The sequence below is a fragment of the Girardinichthys multiradiatus genome, chromosome 4 (assembly GCF_021462225.1).
Source record: "Girardinichthys multiradiatus isolate DD_20200921_A chromosome 4, DD_fGirMul_XY1, whole genome shotgun sequence".
Lineage (NCBI taxonomy): Eukaryota > Metazoa > Chordata > Actinopteri > Cyprinodontiformes > Goodeidae > Girardinichthys > Girardinichthys multiradiatus.
Genome location: NC_061797.1, coordinates 6,783,555 through 6,808,251, shown reverse-complemented (window position 1 = coordinate 6,808,251; position 24,697 = coordinate 6,783,555). Strand labels below are relative to the sequence as shown.

Genomic DNA, 24,697 nt, shown 5'->3' with positions numbered 1-24,697 from the left:
GATATGGCTTGTATGTGATTTTTAGCCATTTTAAATGGGATCAAATGTGGAGATTTTCCTTTGTAATAATTGCATTTTTTACCACATTTTGCAGAATTGTTGAAATTTTCACAGTAAAATTGACTTTAAAATTTATTTCAAACATCCATATGCCCAAATATGTTAGGACAACAAACAAGCCATTGCAGGGTTGGTTAAGACAAAAAAGTTAATAAATTATACAAACTTTTTTATCATTAATGAATGATAAAACCCAAGTGTGTTCAAATTGAGGTCTGTCAGATTTAATTTCTTGTTTCAGCGGTCTGAGGAATGGTAGAAACTTCTGCTACTCTGCGCCTTCAGGAAGGTATTCACTGAGGTTGAACTGTCTGCATTCCACAGCCCAGAGAGCTGGAGCTGGTGCCCTGGGAAAGGATGATGAGCAAGGCTCTATTTGGATTTGCATGTCTGTTAGGTGGGGGGGGGGGGTCAAAGCCAGTTATGATTGTACTGGTCAGTTCATGTGAATAACCATATTCAGCCCTTAGCCTTTCAGCTTCTCCTCTGGGTAACCTCCCGCTTCATACAGCTATCTTCAATGATGACAGAAAGAGTGGAAATGTAGGAAAAAAGTGCATGGATAAAATTTCAGAAAGAGAGTGGCATGAGAGACAAGCACAGACTGAGAAAGAGAAAGATGTGTGAGCACAGGGGTATAGACTTTTCAGGTGTGATTTGTGAGGAGAGCACAGAGCATTTCATCTGAATTCAGCCACGTTCTCTGGAGAAGACATTGATCAGAATGAGATGTGAAGCGTGGCGAGAGAGAGGATGAACAGGAGCTGGGAGGACAGAGGGGGTTGGTGGAGAAGAAGAGGATGGAATGGAATGAAGGAAAGGAGTGCAGAAGATGAAGCAATGTTTATTATTGATGTTCTCAATTCTCCAGTAATGGCTCAGAAGTAGATTCATATAAAAAAGAAGCCTTGATTCCTCGATTCAGTCTGCCCCTCTATTTCTACTTGCAGTAGCTATAGCTCTCAGGGTATTCCAAATCTTTTTTCACCTGACTTTTAACAAAACCGCTCTGGACTTTGATTCTCAAAAAATATAAAACCTAATGGCACTTGGAGACCAATGTTCATCCTTATACCGTATATTAATTCTGTCCAGAGGGCAGGATAGAAGAGAGTGGAAACTTCTAAATGAATTGGAAAAATATTCAAAGGAACAATGCAATTATGAGGCTGTTTTTTAAACACACACACACGTACACACACATGCCTTTTAATGTCTGGGGTTTTGACATGATTCAGCACATATCAATACATCTGAAAGCCACTGTAGGTATAATCAGTGTGGCGTTGATAGAATAGCAGCTGCCTTCTCTCAGCTTAAAGCAAGTCTAATTTCAAGTGTTTGAGAGGTTAAACCAAATGTTAATTTGTAAACCTTTACACAGACGTTACTTAGATCTACAGTTTTTAACACTGAAGACCATCTCCCTCTGTTTTCTATCTCAAATAAAGTTTCAAGTGGAACATATTCTGCAAAATGGAATTTTAAAAGATTTTAAGACAACTGTTTATCACTCAAACTGTTTCCACTGCCTATTAGAAAAAAACAAATATCCTTGTATATACAGTATGTTTTGTCACTGCCCGTAACCTCTCTTTAGAACATCACCTCACAAAATCCAAATTATCCTTGTAAAGTATAAGAATTTGCACCAAAATTGCTGTGGTATATCTGTGAAACCTAGAAGATTAGGATATTTTCAATTAGTTCTGATTAGGCCTGGGTGTTCAGGAGGATATTACAAACCAAACGGAAACTATACTTGCCACAAAGAACAGGTGTTTGTCATTTATTTATTTGTTGTAACATTGTTTTTTGCCAATAAATCTTATACAAATGGAAACCCTGCTTATTTCCCTTTAAATGGTGCCTCATTTTTGGGAGTATGTTGGCCTTGTCCATGTCAAATCCTAAAACATTAGAAGATGTTAAGAACCATTTTAACACCAAAGAAATAATGAATCAATCATGAATATTCCTATTTTTTAGGCTAAGTTTATATCTAGCAAAGCTGACATTGGACAAGGGTGCCCAAGAATTACATAAGAACCTTCAGAGATTGCTTATCCTAATGTCAGTTTTGTAGCACCTTTTTTGGATAATTAAGCTACTTAAATAATTCTGTACCACATAGCAGGATTTCGTGGAAACTGGTAAATTCATCATTTCATCTCTTCTTGTCAGCTAGTTTTTGCACATCATCAGAGGTTTAATGTAAGATTCCGCTTTTTCAGCCCTGAATCCTTGGCTGAAAGTTACCATGTTAAACCAGGTGCTGCTATTATTGTTGACCGATAGAGCTGATATCAACAAATTTATGTCTACTGCAGGGTTGGGTGATGCATGACTGAGAAAAAAACTGAATTTATGAGGTTAGCTCACTTTTGATGAAAAACTGAGAATGAATTATCTATCTGAAATGTGACACAGATTAAGAAGAGCTGAAGTTTTAGAGACTTTATATTTATTGACAATTTGTTCATCAGTGATTCGGTTTGTTTAATCCAACCTTATTTCATCTGCAGATTAATTTGTCTGGCTGCGCATTCCTTTCACAACATCGAAGTTGAAAGAAAGCAGTGACTTAATGCATTCGGCTTTGATTTCCCTTTACAGCAAAAACATTAATGATGTAGGTAGATCAAACTTAGGGAAGCTGAAAGTGGGGAAAACACTGTAAAACAGCAGTTATGGAGCATATCGCTTACATGTTTAACACACAACATCAGCCAGCAAAAACTGTGACCTATATAAACAGTTTTTATCACAATCAGTCACTGGTTCAGCACAGCTGAGTGAGAAAGTGTGGGAGCTCTACTGTCCGGTTGGCCTGTGCAGTCATTTCACACTTGATGAAGTCCATTCAGTCCAGAACATTGAGCATGAAGTGACCTGTTTTCATTTTCAGTTTGTCCTTACAATAAATGTGTCTTTTTGGACATTATCACTCTCCATGAGCACATTAATGACAATTTAATGAAAGCGTACACGTGTAGTGTTGCTTCTACAAGCCAAGGACAGGACATCTTATTTCACACACCACATATAGCACATACTCAATTTCAGTCAGTTTTCCTTTCCAAAGCATTATCATTCCCAACCTTGAGGGTCATAAATTCCTCCCTGCCTGAACACCATTTGTCCACTTTTCTGGACTATTGACCGAAAAACCACTGCAGGGACCTTTTTTTCTGCTCTGAACTGCTTAGTGTACAGGACCTGGTGATGGCCTGTGTATGGTGTTATGTAAAAGGTTTGTGGCCCGTTGTCACAACGCTTCAGATAATGTAAGAAAATTAAATTTTAAATATAAAATCCCTCCACAGCAATGTGAGGCACTCATTACCAGCTGTTGCTGTGAAACTTGGAACAACCATTTAAGAGGAAATTACTTTTTCACTTGGGGCAAAGTTCAGTTTGATATTTTTTAAAATTGTTTTTATTTACTGACATAAAAATTTGTTTGATGATTTGAAACACATACATGTGACAGAATAGCATGTATGTATGTAATGGGCATCTACACAGAACTTACAGAGAATCTATAGTGATGGTTTCATTATTTCAATTTCACACTGTCACTTATAGGAAATATGACAATGCACTGCAAAAAAACTGTTATGTTGACCGTTGCTGATGTTAAAACAGAGCTGTAGTCATTTATTTTTCTTTCTAACTTGACAGATTTCCAGTCTGTGTGACAGCTTAACCCATATGTTTCACATGATGGGATGTTCCCATCATCTGTTCATGTGTTTCTACCATAAAGGATAATTGTACCACAGTAAGACAGACTGAACACCACACACCTCCTTTATTTTAAAGGTTTTTCAAAAGAGCATGAATGTATCAGAGATCTCCATCTCAAAGTTTTTCCACTGGTTTTATTATTTAGACCCGCATTTAGAATTTGCAGCCTGTTTTCTGAAAACAGCTTAAATAAAGTATATACAACTGTGTTTTGTTTATGCGTTTTATACTGTAGATGGATATTTTCAAGTGAAAGAAACATTTTTAAAACAAAAAAGCCAAAGTGTACAAAGCAGTTTTCTCTTGGAATACTGTCAGCACTCATCATTCTGAATAAAAGCTGTGGAAATGCATGCCAAGCCAATCCAGGCCAAGCCAATCTTGAGCAAACTGGCCATACTCTTAAGATTGCAGGGGCCTAAATGTATGCTCTAATTCTGGTGGATGTTTTTTTTTTTTTTTTCACATTTGACAAGAAAAACAAGCAAGAAGAAGTAGCCTAATTCACTCATTCACCACTGCAGAGACCTGGGTTCATTATCAGGCTGCAGTGCTTCTGCTTTGTCTTTGTACACTGATCCAACACAGTTGGCTGTGTTTGTGTGTGGGCAGCTGCTGAGGGATTGCTGTTTCTGTGTTATCATGCTGCTAGTACTTGGTGTCTGTGCACAGGAAAACGCATCCTATTGTGTGAGTCTGAAAAATAGAAGTACAAAACAACAAGAACTAGTTCCATTGCCTGCAGTCATAACAACCAGAGAACATGTCAGTGTCAAAAAGTAAAAAAATATCCTGCACAGCTCTTACTTAACAGAGTACTGTCAGTGCTGCTGGAACTCTTCTAAAAAAGTATTTTATTAGTCTGATGCCAGTTCTCATGCTAGTAATTTGTTCTGTTCTTCTCCTTTCAGCTCCAATCTTTCCTGCAGGTCAGCGTGTTTCAGATCCGGTCAGACGAGTGTCCTGGCTCGGAGTGCGCCGGCACAGGAGGCTGCACCAGTGTTTTGAATATACGGGACGCACCCACAGTGGTGGACAGTGGCACAATGAGCCTGGTTTCTGTGATGATGGAGTCCAAAGCTGTGTGCTCCTGCCCAGGACGGGAGCAGTCCCATCAGCCCTGTGCCTCATATCCCAGGAGCCCTTGCTTCAATGGAGGGGTGTGTGTAGACACTCAGCATGGCTACAGGTGAGCTTAAAAGGATCACTATGAACAGCTCACACACTTTTCAAGTTTTTTACCCATCATCAAAAGGGATTTATGGATATGAAGGCTGTAAATAATATGAACTTAGATTAATAGAGGTCTGTCTGCTTGTAAGAACAGAATAACTCTGAATTGGTTTTGTATCTGATAATTGAATAAATCACCCAATGGTGTAGGCATGGGCCAAAAACTAACAACTTGCAGCAGTTTGCTAATTCCTTTCATGTGTCAGCTTGTAGGTGGTCCTCAGTGAGGACCGTTGAAAAGGGGGGGGTTCATCTTGCATTGTATGTTGGTGACTTGTTAAAGGAGGCAATAATATTTTAGGTTGTGTTACAGAATAATTTAGAAAAATAAATCTGTTTTAACACCATTAAACTCTTCAGACCCTGTTCAGGGCTTCTCTAACACAAATTTTGAAATTGTGAAAGAATCAAACAAAGTGCTTTTTTATTTTTAGATTTGTTACGACTTTGTCAATGCTTGTTTAGTCCTATATTGTACTGTTCACTCCTTCACGATATACTGCCCTATATACCATAGGATCTGGAGTTTTTCTTTCCTCACTCTGAGTCAGAAGATTTTTAGCATTAATAGGAAATTATGTTCTAAATCTACATTTTAAACCTTTGTTATCAAGACTAAGAGGTAAAATGTTCCAAGGTATGCTATAAATGACATAATGAGATAAAATACAGTGCATTGAGCAAATAAGGGACAATGTTTAATTTCTGAATGAACAGAACAGAAGGTGCTCTTATTTTGATAAGTCAGAACAGTCTTTGAAAGCTAATTTTCTTCTGAAACAACCCAAAGTCATTAATAGTCCACAGATCAGTGAATGTCACTGGTTATTCACTTGCAGCACATTACTTGTTAAAGCTGCTACTTATATACCAGCTTGCTTTTACCTCTGAGATAAAGATTGGTTGTAAGATACAGATCTTGGACCATCAGTCTAACCCAAGTGACCATCTCTGATATGTTATTTTATGTATTAAATGGCATAATAGATCAAACTTTTCATGGTTGTATTTTTTTGAAGGATTTGTGACTTAACAGAAGCAACAAAAGAAAAAAAATTACTGCATCCCTTTGGGATGTTATTTGCAAATTGTGCTTCTTTCCATGCTGGTGCATTGGGTTCATCTTAGTAGGTAACTGTCACTTTAAGAGATTCTGATGTGTCCTGGTTTTGCCAGAGTTACCGCCTAAAAATAATTGTAGTTGTTTAGGTGCATCAGAATAAACGACACAAATTGAATAGACTAAAAAACAAAAGAGGCAGCAGACTCAATGTTTTTTTCACATCCCCCACAATGGATACATACAGCATTATAGTATCTGTCAAAGGTGTGGACACTTACAGATTATTTTTTAATGGGTGGTGTGTTAAATTTTCATATTTTTCATTAAGAATTAAAAACTCTTATAAAGTTAGGGTTTTACTGAGATCAATTTCCTCTTTAGAGAAAGGCCAACAAATCCAGAGTTTTTGTACTATTTTACTTATCAGCTCTGGACGCGTTTCACTGCTGTTACCAGTGATGTTTGCACACTTTCATTTTCCCTTCTACAGCACTAAAAGCCATTAGAATGAATAAACTGAGAGAATTAGGAATTTGATAAAAGCATGGTAAATAAATGAATACGGTTGTACGCCTCCTGGCTGATCCTGCAGCTTTTATGGGGTCAGAATGAGGAGCAGACAAAAAATTCCAAAACATTTAATGTTGTGACTGAAACGGCAGATCACTGAAAGCTCTAGCTCTCAGCCATCAGGGTCATTCAGCATCTTGAAAGGCTAGATTCATATAAGAGTGTCTCAGAATGTAGAATATCTCCATGGTTTATTACGGAGAACTTGTGGCAGTAAAACAAGGCCCAGTTTTACTGATGCTGCTAATGCACATTCATTACCATCAACTAATTACTTATTACATTCAGTTCGTCTCAGATGTGGCCAATTTTGATCTCTTAGTAATGTAATTTCAGAAACTTGTCCGTGTTGTGTTATCAGAGGGTTTGTATTCATGCTTCATTATTTTTCAAAGAACCAGCAAGAGACAGTTAACTGCATACTGTGTTTAATCCAAAGAACACCTGGTGGTGGTCTAAGGATGTTAGAATCAAAATTACATGTTTTATGTTGTTATGAGTTACAACAACCCTTTGTTATATGTCCCAGACAGAGAGACCGAGACTTGCATGCTATGTATAATGAAAAGGGTGACAAAATAAAACCTTTAGGAGGACAAGGACCCCTGGGATTGAATTAATTTATAGGCCCTACTTGAAAAAACATTTTGGGGGAGGTCTAAATATCATTGATGGTTATGTAATGTTTTTTAAACTATGAAATGGTGCCAAATCGCAACTTATTTCACAGTGAAAACATAACAAAAATCCAAAACTCGAATTTGGCCTTAAGAAATCTATTATCTGTTATTATCTGTTAAGTGCGAGACAGTGCAACCCTTATAAATACTTTTAAAAAAATCATATGTACAAGATATATATGTACAAAAATTACCTGCCATTAAAATCCTTTACAAGTGGAAAAAAGTTATCACAACCGAAATAAATTTTTGCTTCTGAAACTACTTATTAAAGTCAAAAGTAAACAAATCTAAAAGTACTTCTATGCCACTCAAAAACACAGATGTAAACAAGTACAATGTTCCTATGCTGAAGAAACTAGGCAATGCTGCAGTTTGTAGGGTTTAAAAGCAATAAACTAACAAAACCAAACCCTCTGACGAACAAAAGTCAAAAAAGCATTAGTTCCATAGGAATCTTGAAGAAAATGATCCACCATCATCCCAGTGCCCAAGAAGCCCACCATCGTAGGATTAAATGACTACAGGGCTGTAGCCCTGACGTCTGTGGTCATGAAATCCTTTGAGCGGCTGGTGTTGAAGCACCTGAAAGACATCACAGGCCCCCTGCTGGACCCCCTGCAATTTGCTTACCGAGCAAACAGGTCGGCAGATGATGCTGTTAACTTAGGTCTACACTTCATCCTGCAACACCTCAACCGTCCAGGGACATACGCCAGGATCCTGTTTGTAGACTTCAGCTCGGCCTTCAACACTATCATACCAGACATCCTCCACCAGAAGCTCACACAGCTCAACGTCCCAGCCTCCACCTGTCAGTGGATCAACAGCTTCCTGACAGACCGACAGCAGCAGGTGAGACTGGGGAGCATCTTCTCCCGATCCAGATCAATAAGTACTGGTGCCCCCCAGGGGTGTGTTCTATCCCCACTCCTCTTCTCTCTGTACACAAATGACTGCACCTCATCGGACTCGTCCGTGAAACTCCTTAAGTTTGCAGACAACACCACTGTCATTGCACTGATCCAGGACGGTGATGAGTCTGCATACAGACAGCAGGTGCATCGGCTGGTACACTGTTGCGGTCAGAACTACCTTGAACTGAACCCACTCAAGACTGTGGAAATGGTGGTGGACTTTCGGAGAACACCATCCCCATACACCCCCCTCACCATCCTCAACAACACTGTGTCAGCTGTGGACCACTTCAGGTTCCTAGGAACCACCATCTCTGAGGACCTGAGATGGTCTTCACACATAGACACTGTTCGAAAGAAGGCCCAGCAGAGACTGTACTTCCTGAGGCAACTCAAGAAGTTCAACCTTTCACAGGAGCTGCTGGTCATCTTCTACACTGCCATCATTCAGTCTGTCCTGTCTTCATCCATCTCAGTGTGGTTTGGCTCATCCACAAAACAGGACAGGTCCAGACTGCAACGAATAATCAGGACTGCAGAGAGAATAATCAGAGCTGACCTTCCCTCCATCCAGGACTTATACAGGTCTAGGGTCAAGAAAAGAGCTGCCAAAATCTCTGCAGACCCCACACACCCTGCACATAAACTGTTTAGAGTTTTACCTTCAGGCCACCGCTACAGAGCACTGTTTACTAAAACCAGCCGCCACAGAGACAGTTTCTTCCCCCAGGCTGTTTCTCTGATGAACATTTAATAGAGTACAAAACAACCTCATACTGAAGTCGTAATTCCACCTTGTAAATGTGTATATTGTATATAAGTATTTAAGGACATAAAGATACAGGGGTTGGACAGTGAAACTGAAACACCTTGTTTTAGACCACAATAATTTATTAGTATGGTGTAGGGCCTCCTTTTGCTGCCAATACAGCATCAATTCGTCTTGGGAATGACATATACAAGTCCTGCACAGTGGTCAGAGGGATTTTAAGCCATTCTTCTTGCAGGATAGTGGCCAGGTCACTACGTGATATTGGTGGAGGAAAACGTTTCCTGATTCGCTACTCCAAAACACCCCAAAGTGGCTCAATAATATTTAGATCTGGTGACTGTGCAGGCCATGGGAGATGTTCAACTTCACTTTCATGTTCATCAAACCAATCTTTCACCAGTCTTGCTGTGTGTATTGGTGCATTGTCATCCTGATACACGGCACCGCCTTCAGGATACAATGTTTGAACCATTGGATGCACATGGTCCTCAAGAATGGTTCGGTAGTCCTTGGCAGTGACGCGCCCATCTAGCACAAGTATTGGGCCAAGGGAATGCCATGATATGGCAGCCCAAACTATCACTGATCCACCCCCATGCTTCACTCTGGGCATGCAACAGTCTGGATGGTACGCTTCTTTGGGGCTTCTCCACACCGTAACTCTTCCGGATGTGGGGAAAACAGTAAAGGTGACTCATCAGAGAACAATACATGTTTCACATTGTCCACAGCCCAAGATTTGCGCTCCTGGCATCATTGAAACCGACGTTTGGCATTGGCATGAGTGACCAAAGGTTTGGCTATAGCAGCCCGGCCGTGTATATTGACCCTGTGGAGCTCCCGACGGACAGTTCTGGTGGAAACAGGAGAGTTGAGGTGCACATTTAATTTTGCCGTGATTTGGGCAACCGTGGTTTTATGTTTTTTGGATACAATCCGGGTTAGCGCCCGAACATCCCTTTCAGACAGCTTCCTCTTGCGTCCACAGTTAATCCTGTTGGATGTGGTTTGTCCTTCTTGGTGGTATACTGACATTATCCTGGATACCGTGGCTCTTGATACATCACAAAGACTTGCTGTCTTGGTCACAGATGCGCCAGCAAGACGTGCACCAACAATTTGTCCTCTTTTAAACTCTGGTATGTCACCCATAATGTTGTGTGCATTTCAATATTTTGAGCGAAACTGTGCTCTTACCCTGCTAATTGAACCTTCACACTCTGCTCTTACTGGTGCAATGTGCAATCAATGAAGACTGGCTACCAGGCCGGTCCAATTTAGCCATGAAACCTCCCACACTAAAATGACAGGTGTTTCAGTTTCATTGTCCAACCCCTGTACATGCAGAACATATATGAAAAACAAAACAAAAAAAACCCAGAGGGCAAAGTGTACCGGAGTCAAATTCCTTGTTTGTTGTATGTACGAACTTGACAATAAAGCTGATTCTGATTCTGAAAAGACAACTTTTCTGGACTTTTTGCACCAAAGTCCTTGAGAAGATCACCAAAGTTCAGCTTTCACGCTACAGACCAAAATAAAACTCTTCCTGTATGACTTTCAGCTGGTAGAAACTTCACAAGAATGTCCTTCAGGTGATATATAGGAGACATGTAAGCTGATAAACATGTGCAACATCTGGTGTGGGGTTAACACTGATTGAGAATTTATTCAGCTAAATAAATTCTTCTGGATTGCAGACAGAGATGGATAGAGTAGATTAAGCACGTGCCCTGATAAGCAGGTGAGCAGGTGCCCTGATAAGCCCTTTCTAAAGACCAGGCTTGCTCATGTGCATAGCTGACCGTAAGACAGCAACTGTGTCAGGGTCATATGCCTTGCTGGATCCAGATACCTCACCATCATGCGGTTATCATTAATTAACAACATACATTTTTCATCGTTTAATCTATGAATGTTTCACTAAGCTTTTTGTTGGTTCATATGTTTTCCTGTTCTAATATTTCCCCATTTAAGTGAAACATATTGATGGTCTGTGATTCCCAAACATTTCATTATTTTCTGTGTGTGATGACTAAAGCTGTTGTCATTCTGTTCTCTGTCTTGACATGCTTGCTGATGTATTGAAAACCACCTTTTATGTTGGTCTAAACATGATGAACTGAAGGGCATTCAGTGAAACTTTAACTTCCGTCACTCCTGTGAAGGATGTGGACAAGTTTTCATGTTCTCCTGTTCTGAATAGGTCATGCATTGGAATCAAGAGTATGGAATTCAGTGTTCTGCAGTACGTTAATTGTCACATCACTGACTTTTTTAAAATAAAATTTCAGTGTTCTGTGATTACAAGCAAGTAGCTGAATTAATCAGAGAGCAGGACATGCTCTGGCATACATCTGGCATCTGGTGATTTAATCTTCAACAGTGCAGACAGGGTAGCATAGAGATTAAGTAATGGCATTATTGGGTAATTGTGGTGATATTTGAGTTGCTGGATATATTACGTGGTGCCCATTGAGAGCTACGTATAACCTTTTATCTGACCCTCAATTAATTACTATGAGGATGTTGATTTTTTTAGAATCTAGGTACTTCTTAATGAGAAATAGTAGAATAAGTCAGAATTTGTTTAATCCAGAAAACTTTCTGGCATTTATTACAACACAAAATACAACTGAATTGTCTTCTTTTATCATTAACTTAAATAATTCATAAGATTAGAAAAGCCTTTAAACATTTAAATATGATTCCATCAGTCAGGTTAATTTCTGGAAAATCGCACCGGATTCACTTTCCAACTGTTGTTAGAGCTCTCCGCAACTGTCTGTTGTGCTGTTTCACACCAAAATGAAACCTAATTTGCATTTAGTCACCACTTACAACATTACATATACTAGCAAAACAATGAACTGCTGGATATTTTTCCTACTTTAATAACTTCACAGCATAACAGATTTACATTCACTGTATCTTTCCTTTGCGGCACATGTTTTGATCAACAAAAAGTGCTGGAATTCTTCCTTAATTAACTATTTGTTGCTTTTAAATAGTTTTGCCCTTCTCTGATTAGTTTTCCAAATATTGCCATAGGATTAATAAATTCACATTCAATAAACTGCCAAATCATTTGAACCTTAACAAAACAAAACACATAAGTCACATTAGAATGTTAGTTGGAGCAGCAACAAACACCAGAGAATGGGACGTACTGTGAGCGTATTCTATGGCATTCTTGGCTGGAGAATCTTTAGAACATGATCTCAATAATGCACCTTTCTCCACGGGCTCTACTTTGGCCAGCTGAAGTAGAGCCACTCAGCCCGTTTCGCAACCTTTTCGATTATTGGCTTTTCTGAACCGGTACTGGCTTTTTTGGAACCTTATCGGAAGCAGGTCTCATCGGGGATGAGCAGGGCCGAAATGTGATGTGAAGAGACTGATTGAGCGAGGAAAAATAAAAATAGTATTCGCCAAGGTAGCGGAGAGACAAGAATTTCTGAATCTTGCAGTGTTAACTATACCGTAGGGCGATGGCAGAGTGTTATTATCCTATGACATTGTGTCTTTTTATGCCATCGAAATAAAAGGTAGATACACAAATGTTGGATGGAGGTAAAGACCTATGTTTTGAGTGAAAATTGTTATATCGTCACGTTTCTTATTAGATTTTGATTCACTTGCTTTATTTCTATAAAGTGAATCCCAAATCTCTCTAAGTTCAAACTACAGTGTATGCGTCGATGTTAAGATGAAGGAAGAGTGCCAGTTCCATCTGTACCAAATATATTGATTATATCCAGGTGCCCCTAACCGAAAAGTTTGACTGATAAAATATTCAACATTAATATTCAACGAATACTGTGACACCAGAACATAATAGAATAGAATAGAAAGGCCTATTGTCATTGCACTGGGGGGATAAAACAAAACTGAGGGTGCTCCGGTGAACTACCATACACCACAGTAGGATAAACAAAAAAAAAATAGTAAGGCATCTTGGGGTGGGCGGTGCTTATGTCAAAAAAGGTGCAAAAAAGTGTCTTCTTTTAAACCTGTGCACTTACAGGGTCATAAAACAGACAACAGAAGACTTTACACAGCTGTAGCCACACAGCCAAGAGGTCTTATAAAGCTTTTTAATTTCTCCTTAGTGGCTGATCCATAGATCTCTGTCCGAACCTCTGGAAGTAGGTTCTGACAGTGTCGTTGATCCTCCAAACTGCAATGTGAGTACAGACAAAGTAAACATTGATATTAAACGTATCCGCACAGATTTGACCACTAACACGGCTACAAACACGCACTAGGAAGTTTGTGGTCTAGGACATTCTTTTCAAGGGTACAGTATCTTCCATTATCAAATCCCAAGCTCAAATACATTTTTGTGACAACGAAAGGTTGAGCTCAACCACAGAGGCTTTTTCTTAATTTTTACTGTACTGCTTAAAAAAAGATTTCGTATTTTGGCCATTATTCGTTTACTTACGTATTATTTGCATTCTGTTTCAGTCTACTGTGATGAAATTTATTATTTTTAGGTTTTCTGCCATGTTTTATTCACTCCCTCTTTGACACTGGGTATTCAGACAAATTTTTCTCTGACAAATGTAAAATAAATAGATTTTTTAAAAATTCAGTGCAATTGAAAATCAAAGTACAACTCTGATATGCTTCTGTTTCCTGGTGTTATAAATAGAAAGAAACCTCTCACAGGCTCCTAGATGAAAGATTTTACCTGTCAGATAATGCCAGTTCCTCTGCCAAAGACTAACTGTCTCCATTAAAATAAATGACTCTGCAAACAAGCCCATGAGTGAGTTGAAAAACATTCAAAACGTCATGTTAACTACAAATATTGTTTATGACACCAGTGACTTCAGTCCTCCTGAGTTAAACAAAGAACAATGACCGTGTTTAAACTTTGCATTGTTCAGCCTGATGTACTACGTATCCTCCGGCTTGGCTCTTCAGAGGTGGAAGTGATGGGCTCTTTGCAGACAATTACATCCAACATCAGTGACTGGGATTACTTTTTTATCACATTCTTAACTTAACTCCATGCAAAAGTTGTAATTTATGATCAAATGAAGTCAGTTTTCACACTTAAATTTGGTTATGACTGAAGTGGAAACCCTCACTAAATCTGCAAATCAGTTCTACTCTATTGTTAAAGTGATGCACGTTGGAAAACTGGTTGTTGATTTCATTCACTCACTCAAATGAAATTACCGTTGACTACCTTAAAGCCTAATAGCCAATATAATCAGTCCTAGCAGTGAATGGTATTACATTTTAGGGTGAGAGCTGCAATCCTAAACGAGAAGAAAAGGAAATGGAGTTATTTTGTAGCAGTGAGACAATATTGCTGTCGGCCTTTAATAAATGGTAATGGTATGAGTTGTATGAAATCCAGTAATGAAACTATGAATCAGTTTAGAGACAGAAGCGTTGGAATTAGAATATAAACAGGCAGCCCATGCAGTGGAGTATGTATACTTGTCATTAAATAATAATAACATTGCAGCCTGAAAATATCTGCCTGAAATTATTATGAATTTAAGCAGATTTTATTTTCAGAATTATACTTTAAAGTTAAACAGAAACATAGAACTGAAAGCACACACACACACACACATACACACACACACACACACACACACACACACATCTTAACATTCATTGTTGCAGATGAACAAAAGCTGCAATCACACGTGTCCACACAGCTTTCTTGCTGGAGCTTGTAGAAGGTAATTTTACCCTTCAGCTTCATTTAATTAGAGGCAGTGAGTGAAAAGGGCAGGATTTGTGTCTAGCTGGCTGGGCTAGCATGTGGCTCACTCTTGGATCTGAACAGGATGATTTACTGTCTTCATGTTAGACATAATCCCAGAATTATTCCCATGCACACACATACACAACCACACTTCCACACAAAAGGAGATATAAATTTAAAATTTAGGTCTTTTTTTTTTTTCTCTGCTAACTGTAACCTGATTTTCAAACTGCTTTGCATCAGTTAAGGTTCCCATACACAGTAAAATGATTTAAAGTGAATCAAATGTTTGGCTATTACAGTAATTACAGAATGGAAAAAAATAAACAAACAAATAATAAATAGATAGATAAATAAACCCAAAGGACTACTGAAAAGAATGATCGCATGGTAATTTCATGTCTTGCAGTGTGCACTGATTTGTGATTGCACCCCTTCTTTTTTGAGTGGCAGCCTTTGGGAAAGAGAGCACATAGTCACAAGCTAATGACAGCATGTGGGCGAGAAGACTTTAAAAACGCAACTCACAGTAGAAAATACTGTCTGCTGCCTCCTTCTATTCTTTCTTTAGGCAAATCTGGGCTGCACTCACATACCAGCTTGCTTTGCTAAACAGATCTGATTTTATACAGTCTTGCAACACAGCACCTTCATGGGGACTGAGCAAACATTGGGCTACTCTCTCACTTTCTGTTTAAGGGACTTTAGGGTTGGGCGTTGCTATTATTTTATTTATTAGGAAGTACAGCACGGGGTTTCTATCCACCAACATATCCACACCTTTTCTCCAGCAGAACTGCTATTGAGTACTAAGCCAACCAAAACAAGCAGAAGACTAGGCTAATTTAAAGGCAAAAAGAAGGCACTGAAACTACCGATCCCCAGGGGTTAGATGCTTAAAACCCATGCATGTAAAATGGCCATGTACCTTAAGCTTGCATATTGCATATTACATATTAGGGGTTGCATTTAAAAAATAAAAATAAAGCCAACCAGTCTGAAAGAAATTAGTCTTATTTTTGAATGAGAGTATCAGACAGTGTTTCAGACAAAACCACAGTGATTAAAAATGTCACAAATACCCTAAATATCAGAGCTTAGGTGGCTAGCTGCAATGCCAGGGTGTGCAGGAGGTACATAGCCATAAGTCACTGATTGCACATTACTGCTCCAACACAAAGGCTTTGGTTGAGAGAATATCCTGCCATCCATCCATCAAACATTCTCCCTGTTCATCTTGTACTGTATGATAGTGCTGATCTGAGAGCTGGTCGCTGTGGCAACAGCTTAAGCAGAGATCCCCAGAACTCCTTCTCTCTAAGTACCTCTTAAAGCTCATCTGATAACTGAGATATTCTCTCCACTGAGACAGAAGGGGTAAGTTTGCTCTGAGGTCCTTCCAAATAGTCAACCACCTCACTCCACCTCTAAGGGTGGGGCTGAGTGCCTGTGTTATTGCAGCACTGCTGCCTGAAGAAGGGCGACACAATGGGGAGATGAAATTGGGTCAATTTCTATCATTTTTGCCTAAACTTTGTAAGCCTGAATAATTAATTTTTTTGTATCAATTGTATTTAAACATGCACCTAAGGTGTCCAGTCCATTTCATTCATTATGGATCAATATACACAGCTCATAGTGATAGGTGAGTGCGGGAACGTAGCCTTTTAATTCTGCTGAATCTTCATCACAACAGATTGGTAAAATATCAACATCAATAAAGGGTCTGCCTCTATCGATCAATGTGTTCTACCCCCAACTCATAAACAGCCTGATGCACTTAGACTCACTTGTTGCATTAAAACATTCCCATCTTCAAGGGGGCATGCTTTTGTAAACATGGAGGTGCTGATCTTTACACCCCGCTGCGTACCTCTCTAGTTTCCTGCTGGAGGGCATAGTGAGCCCAACAAGCATGATGGTTGAGTTTAAAATCTTCCTGATAATTTTAATGTCTCGTTTATGTTTGTTAAAACCAGTGGAGTAACAAAGCTGGTGTCAGGAACTGCAGTTTATTATTCATTGTAGCCCTTTTAAATACAGTAATACCAAACCTGTCTTTATTGCCAGGAATTGTTTTAAACTTATGATGTGGTAATCTGATGAAAATGTTAGAAAGATTTTAGGTGTTATCTTTGTAAGGTTTGATCTATCTGTGCAAGCATCTGGTCAGTTCCAGGGAGTTCCATTCTAACAGTGCTGATTTAATCATAGTTCTGTAAAAGTGCAAGCAATGAAAATCTAATTACATTAAATTTATTACCTGCACATATTAAAGTTTTAAAACATATCAAATATCTGAAGCAACTTTGGGTTCTAATATATTTAAATATTCCTGCAAAGGCAGCCTAGAAAAAACATACAGCGCCAGCTGGAATGAAAACACTACTGTAATACTTCCTACCTCCCCACCTTCAGATTTCTCACTGACAGTATCTGATATTTTACATTAATAATAAAAGATGTCTAAACCATGGCCTTTAAATGGGGCAAGATCTCAGTGCAGAGGTAATATTTGACACTTAAAATTACAGCAGATACTGTACCTGACTCCTGATATGGAGACTTTCCAAGTCATGAAGAACTGATTGTTCTTTTCCTTTAGGAGTTTGCTGTATCTGCCTATATAGTTATATTAATAAATTAAGACAGCTCGGTAAAGATACGCTGTAAGAAGGAGCGCTACAGGAGATCCCTCCTGCCCACAGCCATCAGCATCTACAACGGCTCTTTGAAGAAACCTTCATAATGAGCTACAACAACATTTAATTTCCCTTTGGGATTAATACATTATTTTTGAATTGCTGCGTAGCTGCGGCCGTAAGCTTTGCGGTGCCTGTCGTGGCGGCAATCCCCGAATCCGGTGGTGGACACCGGCAGTAAGGGACGCTGTCAAGCTGAAGAAGGAGTCCTATCGGCTGTGGTTGGCTTGTGGGACTCCTGAGGCGGTTGACGGGTACCGTGGGGCCAAGCGTGCCATGGCCCGGGCGGTGGCAGAGGCAAAAACTCGGACCTGGGAGGAGTTTGGTGAGGCCATGGAGAAGGACTACCGGTTGGCCCCGAAGCGATTCTGGCAAACCGTCCGGCGCCTCAGGAGGGGGAAGCAGTGCTTCGCCAACACTGTTTACAGTGGGGGTGGGAGGCTGCTGACCTCAACTGGGGATTTTATCGGGCGGTGGAAGGAGTACTTCGAGGATCTCCTCAATCCTGCCATCACGCATTCCCTGATGGAAACAGAGGGTGAGGACTCAGGGTTGGACTCTTTCATCACCCGGGCTGAAGTCATCGAGGTGGTTAAAAAGCTCCACGGTGGCAGGGCTTCGGGGTTGGATGAGATCCGCCCTGAGTACCTCAGGTCTTTGGATGTTGTGGGACTGTCATGGTTGACACGCCTCTTTAACATTGCGTGGCGGACGGGGACAGTGCCTTTGGATTGGCAGACTGGGGTGGTGGTCCCCCTACATAAGAAGGGTGACCGGAGGGTGTGTTCCCACTACAAGGGGATCACACTCCTCAGCCTCCCTGGTAAGGCCTACGCCAGGGTATTGGAGAGGAGAGTCCGGCTGATAGTCGAACTCCGGCTTCAGGAGGAGCAATGTGGTTTTTGTCCCGGCCGTGGAACACTGGACCAGCTCTATACCATCTACAGGGTACTCGAGGGTTCATGGGAGTTTGCCCAACTGGTCCACATGTGTTTTGTGGGCCTGGAGAAAGCATTCGACTGTGTCCCTCATGATGCCCTGTGGGGGGTGCTCCAGGAGTATGGAATTGGGGCCCTTTACTGGGGGCCATCCGGTCTCTGTACAAGCAGAGCAGGAGTTTGGTTCGTAAAAGGGCTGCCCTTTGTCACCGGTCCTGTTCATAACTTTTATGGACAGGATTTCTAGGCGCAGCCAAGGGCCGGAGGGGGTCTGGTTTGGGGACCAGAGGATTTTGTCTCTCCTTTTTGCAGATGACGTGGTCCTGCTGGCCCCCTCTAGCCAAGACCTAAAGCATTCACTGGGGCGGTTCGCAGCCGAGTGTGAAGCGGCTGGGATGAAGATCAGCTCCTCCAAGTCCGAAGCCATGGTTCTCGACCAGAAAAGGGTGGCTTGTCCTCTTCAGGTTGGAGGGGAGTTCCTGCTTCAAGTGGAGGAGTTTAAGTATCTCGGGGTCTTGTTCACGAGTGAGGGAAGAATGGAGCGGGAGATCGACAGACGGATCGGTGTGGCTGCCACAGTAATGGGGACACTGTGCTGGTCCGTTGTGGTGAAGAGAGAGCTGAGCTGAAAAGCGAAGCTCTCAATTTACCAGTTGGTCTACGTTCCTACCTATGGCCATGAACTTTGGGTCATGACCGAAAGAACGAGATCCCGGATACAAGCGGCTGAAATGAGCTTCCTCCGTAGGGTGGCTGGGCACTCCCTTAGAGATAGGGTGAGGAGCTCGGCCATCTGGGAGGGGCTCGGAGTAGAGCCGCTGCTCCTCCACATCGAGAGGAGCCAGTTGAGGTGGCTCGGGCATCTATACCGGATGCCTCCTGGACGCCTTCCTCGGGAGGTGTTCCAGGCACGTCCCACCAGGAGGAGGCCCAGGGGACGGCCCAGGACACGCTGGAGGACTATGTCTCTCGGCTGGCCTGGGAACGCCTTGGGCTTCCCCCGGAAGGAGCTGGAGGAGGTGTCTTGGGAGAGGGACTTGTGGGCGTCTCTGCTGAGTCTGCTGCCCCCGCGACCCGGTCCTGGATAAAGCTGAAGACGACGAGTACGAGTACGAGTTGAATTTAATTGAATATTTAGTTCTTTCAAAAGAAATATTTGAGCTGTATGTTTAATCTCATTTTTAAATTATTATCTCCCGTTGATCAAAAAGATGTCATCATAAACGTGTTTCCTAACTGAGAAAAAAATTAATACCCCCCAACCCCCTAAAAACTAGTGTTACTCCCTGTGGTTGAAAAGCCTCTGCAGTCTCTGAAAGCGGTTTGATTAAATTTTGGCTATAGTGTAAGGTTTCTGTCCATAAAACCTACATTAATTAGAGTAACATCACAAATTTAAGTCAGTAGTATTGCATAAATTTAAGATTTGTATTTCTTCCTTACAGTCAAGTGACACATATTTGGGAAATCTGCATTTGATCATTTGATGTGATTAAAATTCTAATCTTAAATGTTGTGTTTTCATTAGGCTATAAGCAACAAATCCTCATGATAAACAGAAATAAAGGCTTGAAAATATCGTTTTGTGTGCAATTAATCTATATGTGTTTCATGTTTAAAGCTAAGTTACTGAATTAAATGAACTTTTCAACAACATTTACTGAATGTGTCTGTACATGCATCCTCTTCCATATCAGTAGTAACTAGAGCCTGTAGGAAGTATTGTGGTGGCATTTTAGTCTTTTGGAGGCCACTTTTAGCAACTTTCAGGCTGATTTTAGGGTGAACATGCCTAAACTGCAAGACCTGGGCACGTTGGTTGGAATTTTCTTCCACTTCTAGAGTATTTTGTGTACAGAGATGCCTGATTTTGAATTATTTTGAGATCTCTTATCAAAACCATAAGCTGCTACAGTCTTCTTTCTAAAAGCCTCAAGCAGGTCTTTTAGAACTCCCCAAAGTGTTCATTGTCCTTCAACAGTCAGGAGCATGGCAGACCAATTACCTGAGGTTTCAAAATGAGTTGATTTGAGGTGTTGGTCTAATTTATTCCTCACCAGAAATGTCATACCTTTATTACATTTACAGAACATTTGGAAAAGGTTTTCTTCCGTTTTTGTGGTTTATTTATATTACTTGAATTTTCCAAGTGTGTCAACATCTCCGTCAGTTTTCACTTGATGAGTCGCCACAGTCAGATCGAACTGGTAAAGCCAAAATTCAAATATTTAAAGGTTTCAGTCTGGGAAATTTGGGGAATGTTGCTGTCGTGGTTTGGGTCCACCAATCCCTGGAGAGAAGGACGTCACCGGAATCTTTTGATAAAAAATATTCACATTGAATGTATTTTTCTCTTCTAGAATCACATTTAATTTCCAGTGGAACTCAGGTTTAATTTATTAAATCTCAAATGAGAATAAAATGTGCAACCTAAAATAAGAAAAATAATGCTTTAGGCTTTCATTCTTTGCAGCTGGTACAAAACAGGTCTATGTCATAAGCCATGTTTTAAATAGAAATGTAAGAAATATTGCTTTATGAAGAATCAGCTGAACAAATGTTAGGGAGGGATCAAGGTGAAACAGGTGAGATTGTTAGTTCTGGGTCACAGCTGCTATATGATTGTCATTTTCAATCACTCTAGAGTACCTGAACCCAACAACATTTGCTGTGTGATCTTTAAAGTGTGGAAGATGTTTTGCAGCAGTAAGTTTGGTTTGGCTATGAATAACGATTAATAAGTGCCAAAGGCAAAGTTAGTCATTTTAATCAGAATTACCAAGTCAGTGCACCAACTGATTGTCAGGAATTAATAGCCAAACAGCAGTCAGTCTCTGTCCGTTATTGTTTTATGAATACCTAAATGATGAAGTGTGTGGTATTATAGAACAATAGATGAAGCGGGGAGTTCGTTCTCAAAGGGGCAAGCACTACACATATATACATAATAAACACAAACAACCTCTCTCCAAAATACAAGATTAACAAAATGCTTCAAATTAAAAACTTAAGTCAACCAACTCTTTAACTAGGCTGGTAACATTCAACTAGTAAATGACTTGCAATTGTACAGCACTTTATCAAAATCCGATGACACTAAATCGCTTTGCACTACAATCAGTCATCCACCCATTCATACACACATTCACACACGGACTGTGGTAGACTACATTGCAACCACAGCTACCCTGGGGCAGACTGACAAAAGTGAGGCTGCCATACAATCGGCAACACCGGTCCCTCTGACCACCATCAATATCACTCCTCTCGATGTGGAGGAGCAGCGGCTCTACTCCGAGCCCCTCCCAGATCGCCGAGCTCCTCACCCTATCTCTAAGGGAGTGCCCAGCCACCCTACGGAGGAAGCTCATTTCAGCCGCTTGTATCCGGGATCTCGTTCTTTCGGTCATGACCCAAAGTTCATGGCCATAGGTGAGGGTAGGAACGTAGACCGACCGGTAAATCAAGAGCTTCGCTTTTCGGCTCAGCTCTCACTTCATCATTTCAATTGTTAAAGAACAGCCATGTATGAAACGATAAACCATTTTCTGATGCATAACTTGTCATCTTCAGTTTCCATCTTTTCTTTTGAACAAAGAAGTTATAGTTCTCTGCATTGTGGTCAAGTTTTGATTTCATTTAAATTAAAAATTTGACAGTTCGGTTGTTTTTGTGGTTTTTATTTAAAAGTCTGTAGATGGTAAGTGATTTATTGTTCATCCTGTCCTAATGCAAGCGGCGGTTTTTTATGTCTGTGCACCACTTGTGTAAAATCTCCCAGTCCATTAAATCGAACGCACCGATTTCCTTGGCAACCATTCTGTTTTGGGGGTAAGTGCGCATGCGCTCTCATGTTGTGTATGGGAAATCTCAGGTCATAAGCGATGTTACTCTCCCTTTGCTTTTAACTGGGGTATTTTTCGGCGAGCAGACAGGCATTAAATGTAGCGGTGCTTGTTTTAAAGGCTGGCCGTTCATTAAAGCCTCGAGCTCCGAGGAGAGAGAAGCAAAGCAAGAGCAATGAGGCTCCAGCATAGCAGAACAGTTCAGAAACGATTTGGAATGAGGGGAAGATAACTATATTTATAAACAGATTAAGTCGTGTTTTAGACTGCCTATTGGTAGTGGATCTGATCTTCTTTGTGTGCTCGTGAATTTTTGCAGCCGTAACTGGTTCTGGATGATGGCTTCATAGTACCTCTTACTGGTACTGCATACCGGCACAGAATCTTTTGGTGTTACGCAGTACCGGACCGTACTGGCTCACTTTCACCCCTGCCTTTAAGTACCATAAATAAAAATCTTAATGTGTTTATGAGCGCTGGCGACATGTTACGACTGATTGTGCTGCAAACAGAGTTAGCTGTATAGTAAACACAGCAGAGCCAATGGTGGCTACTGTCTTACCATTAGCAGAGCTTTAGCATTAGCAGCTGGGATAACGGAGACACAATTTAGAATGTTTGAAATGACTATGCAGACATATTTTATGCATGTTAGTAAGAGGAGATGAAGGGAAAACACAGACAAAAATTAACAACTTAATGTTAACAGACCATCAGTGTTTAAGCCATTCATTGAGATAAAGCATGAATCACAGATGGCTTCAACTGTGGCATGCTCCGGCCCACCACAGTTCAAGCAATACTTAAATTGTTTTTCCTAAACTAATTTTCTTTGCCCCAAAATGACCTCTTACTGTGAACGTGCCAGTGTGTTGCTCTCAGTGTAACGTCTGGACTGGCACAGGCTTCAAGAATGCGGAGTTACGGTTTCAAATGCCATCTTCTTAGGAGCAGTGGCAGGGAAACGCCTCGTAATTAAATACAACCTATCTCTTTTTGAACAATCTTTGGCTCAGATTCTTCTCTTTAGAAGATCAGTCAGTTTCAGATGGCTAGTCTTAGGATACACAAACAGCAGACCATCATTTCTTTTCGATCCAAGGTTTCTTTGAAGATGCAGTCTTTAGAACCAAACATGGAGAAGCAGCTTTTAGTTCTTATGCTCCACTAATCTGGAATAAACTCCCAGAAAACTGTAAATCCTAAATTGCTTTAAATCAAGATTAAAAACGTATTTGTTTAGAGTGACCTTTGAATGTGTCATCTAAACATTATTAGTTAGGGTTTCAATCCAATTTTCCTTTCGTTTTCTTATCCATCATTCTATTCTCTTTATTTTTTTAAATTACCTCTGTTGTTTGATTTTCTGTATCATTGTGATGTTTTTCCTCATGTACAGCGCCTTGAGTGCCTTGTTGCAAAAAAGCGCTATATAAATAAACTTGACTTGACATTACTTTTGCTTGGCCAGTGAGATCAAAACCTTCCTGCGTGTTTCCTCCGTTGTGCTTCATGTGTGAGCTGGGGGAAAAGAGAAAGAGAGCTGCGGCGCCTAGTGATACGTTCATGAACGATCCAATTCTTTTGAATGGCTCATTACTTTGAATGATGGGACTCGAGTCTCGGCTACTAAGCCGTTCTTTGTTTTTTACTACTATGCTTGCTTCTACTCCTCTGCACCCAGTGCATGTTCAACTCTTTCAGTTTAATAACATTTTTAATTATATTTATTACTAAAACAGAGAGGAGAGGTTGGTATGAGCAAACAGAGCGCATGCTCATTGGTCAGTGTTCTTGTCACGTGTCATGACGGCAGACACCTGTGTGACACTGTGCGCGACCTGGCTGCAACACTGACGTGGGCTGCATACAGCAACTTAAGTTAACAGTTAAGTGTTTTTTACTATTAGTGAATTGCCTTAATAGTTATATTTAAAGGTTTAGCAGGTGACTTTTGTTTCTTTTATTTTGTCACATTTTGCTGTCTTTATTTTGTTTCTATATTACAAACAGCACTAAAACGGTATTAATGCATACACTTATAGTAAATAACTACTGTTTTTTGATATTTATATTTTGACATTTGTTACTTAATTTTATGAAAATGTATCGAAAAAGAAAGATTTTTTGCATGAACATATTGTGGTTCTATTTTGCACCTAAATAAAAATTAAATAAAACTATTAGTGCAGATCCTTTAACTTTTTTGTGAATTTCACCCACACATGCCAGGTTTCGCAAAATTGTATATTTATATGTTAGGGATAACATGATTAGTTCTTCAAGCTATCTATTTTTAATAGATAGCTTGAATGCCTCTTTTGAACCGCTCCTTGAAGTAAATGGATCCAGAATATTCGGTTCCCTTTAAAGAGCCATAAGTCACATCACTAGCTGTCTCCAGAGTCTTGTAGCTCTATGATGTCACATGGA

At 40.3% G+C, this 24,697-nt stretch overlaps 1 protein-coding gene across 1 annotated transcript in view; it reads left to right on the top strand.

Annotated features, from left to right (window-relative positions):
• LOC124867304 (neural-cadherin-like) overlaps positions 1-24,697 on the top strand; it is a 260,114-nt gene that overhangs the window by 81,814 nt on the left and 153,603 nt on the right. The window contains exon 14 of the mRNA XM_047363684.1: positions 4,722-4,999. Coding sequence (XP_047219640.1) covers positions 4,722-4,999 — 278 coding nt within the window. The remainder of the gene's footprint in view (positions 1-4,721; positions 5,000-24,697) is intronic.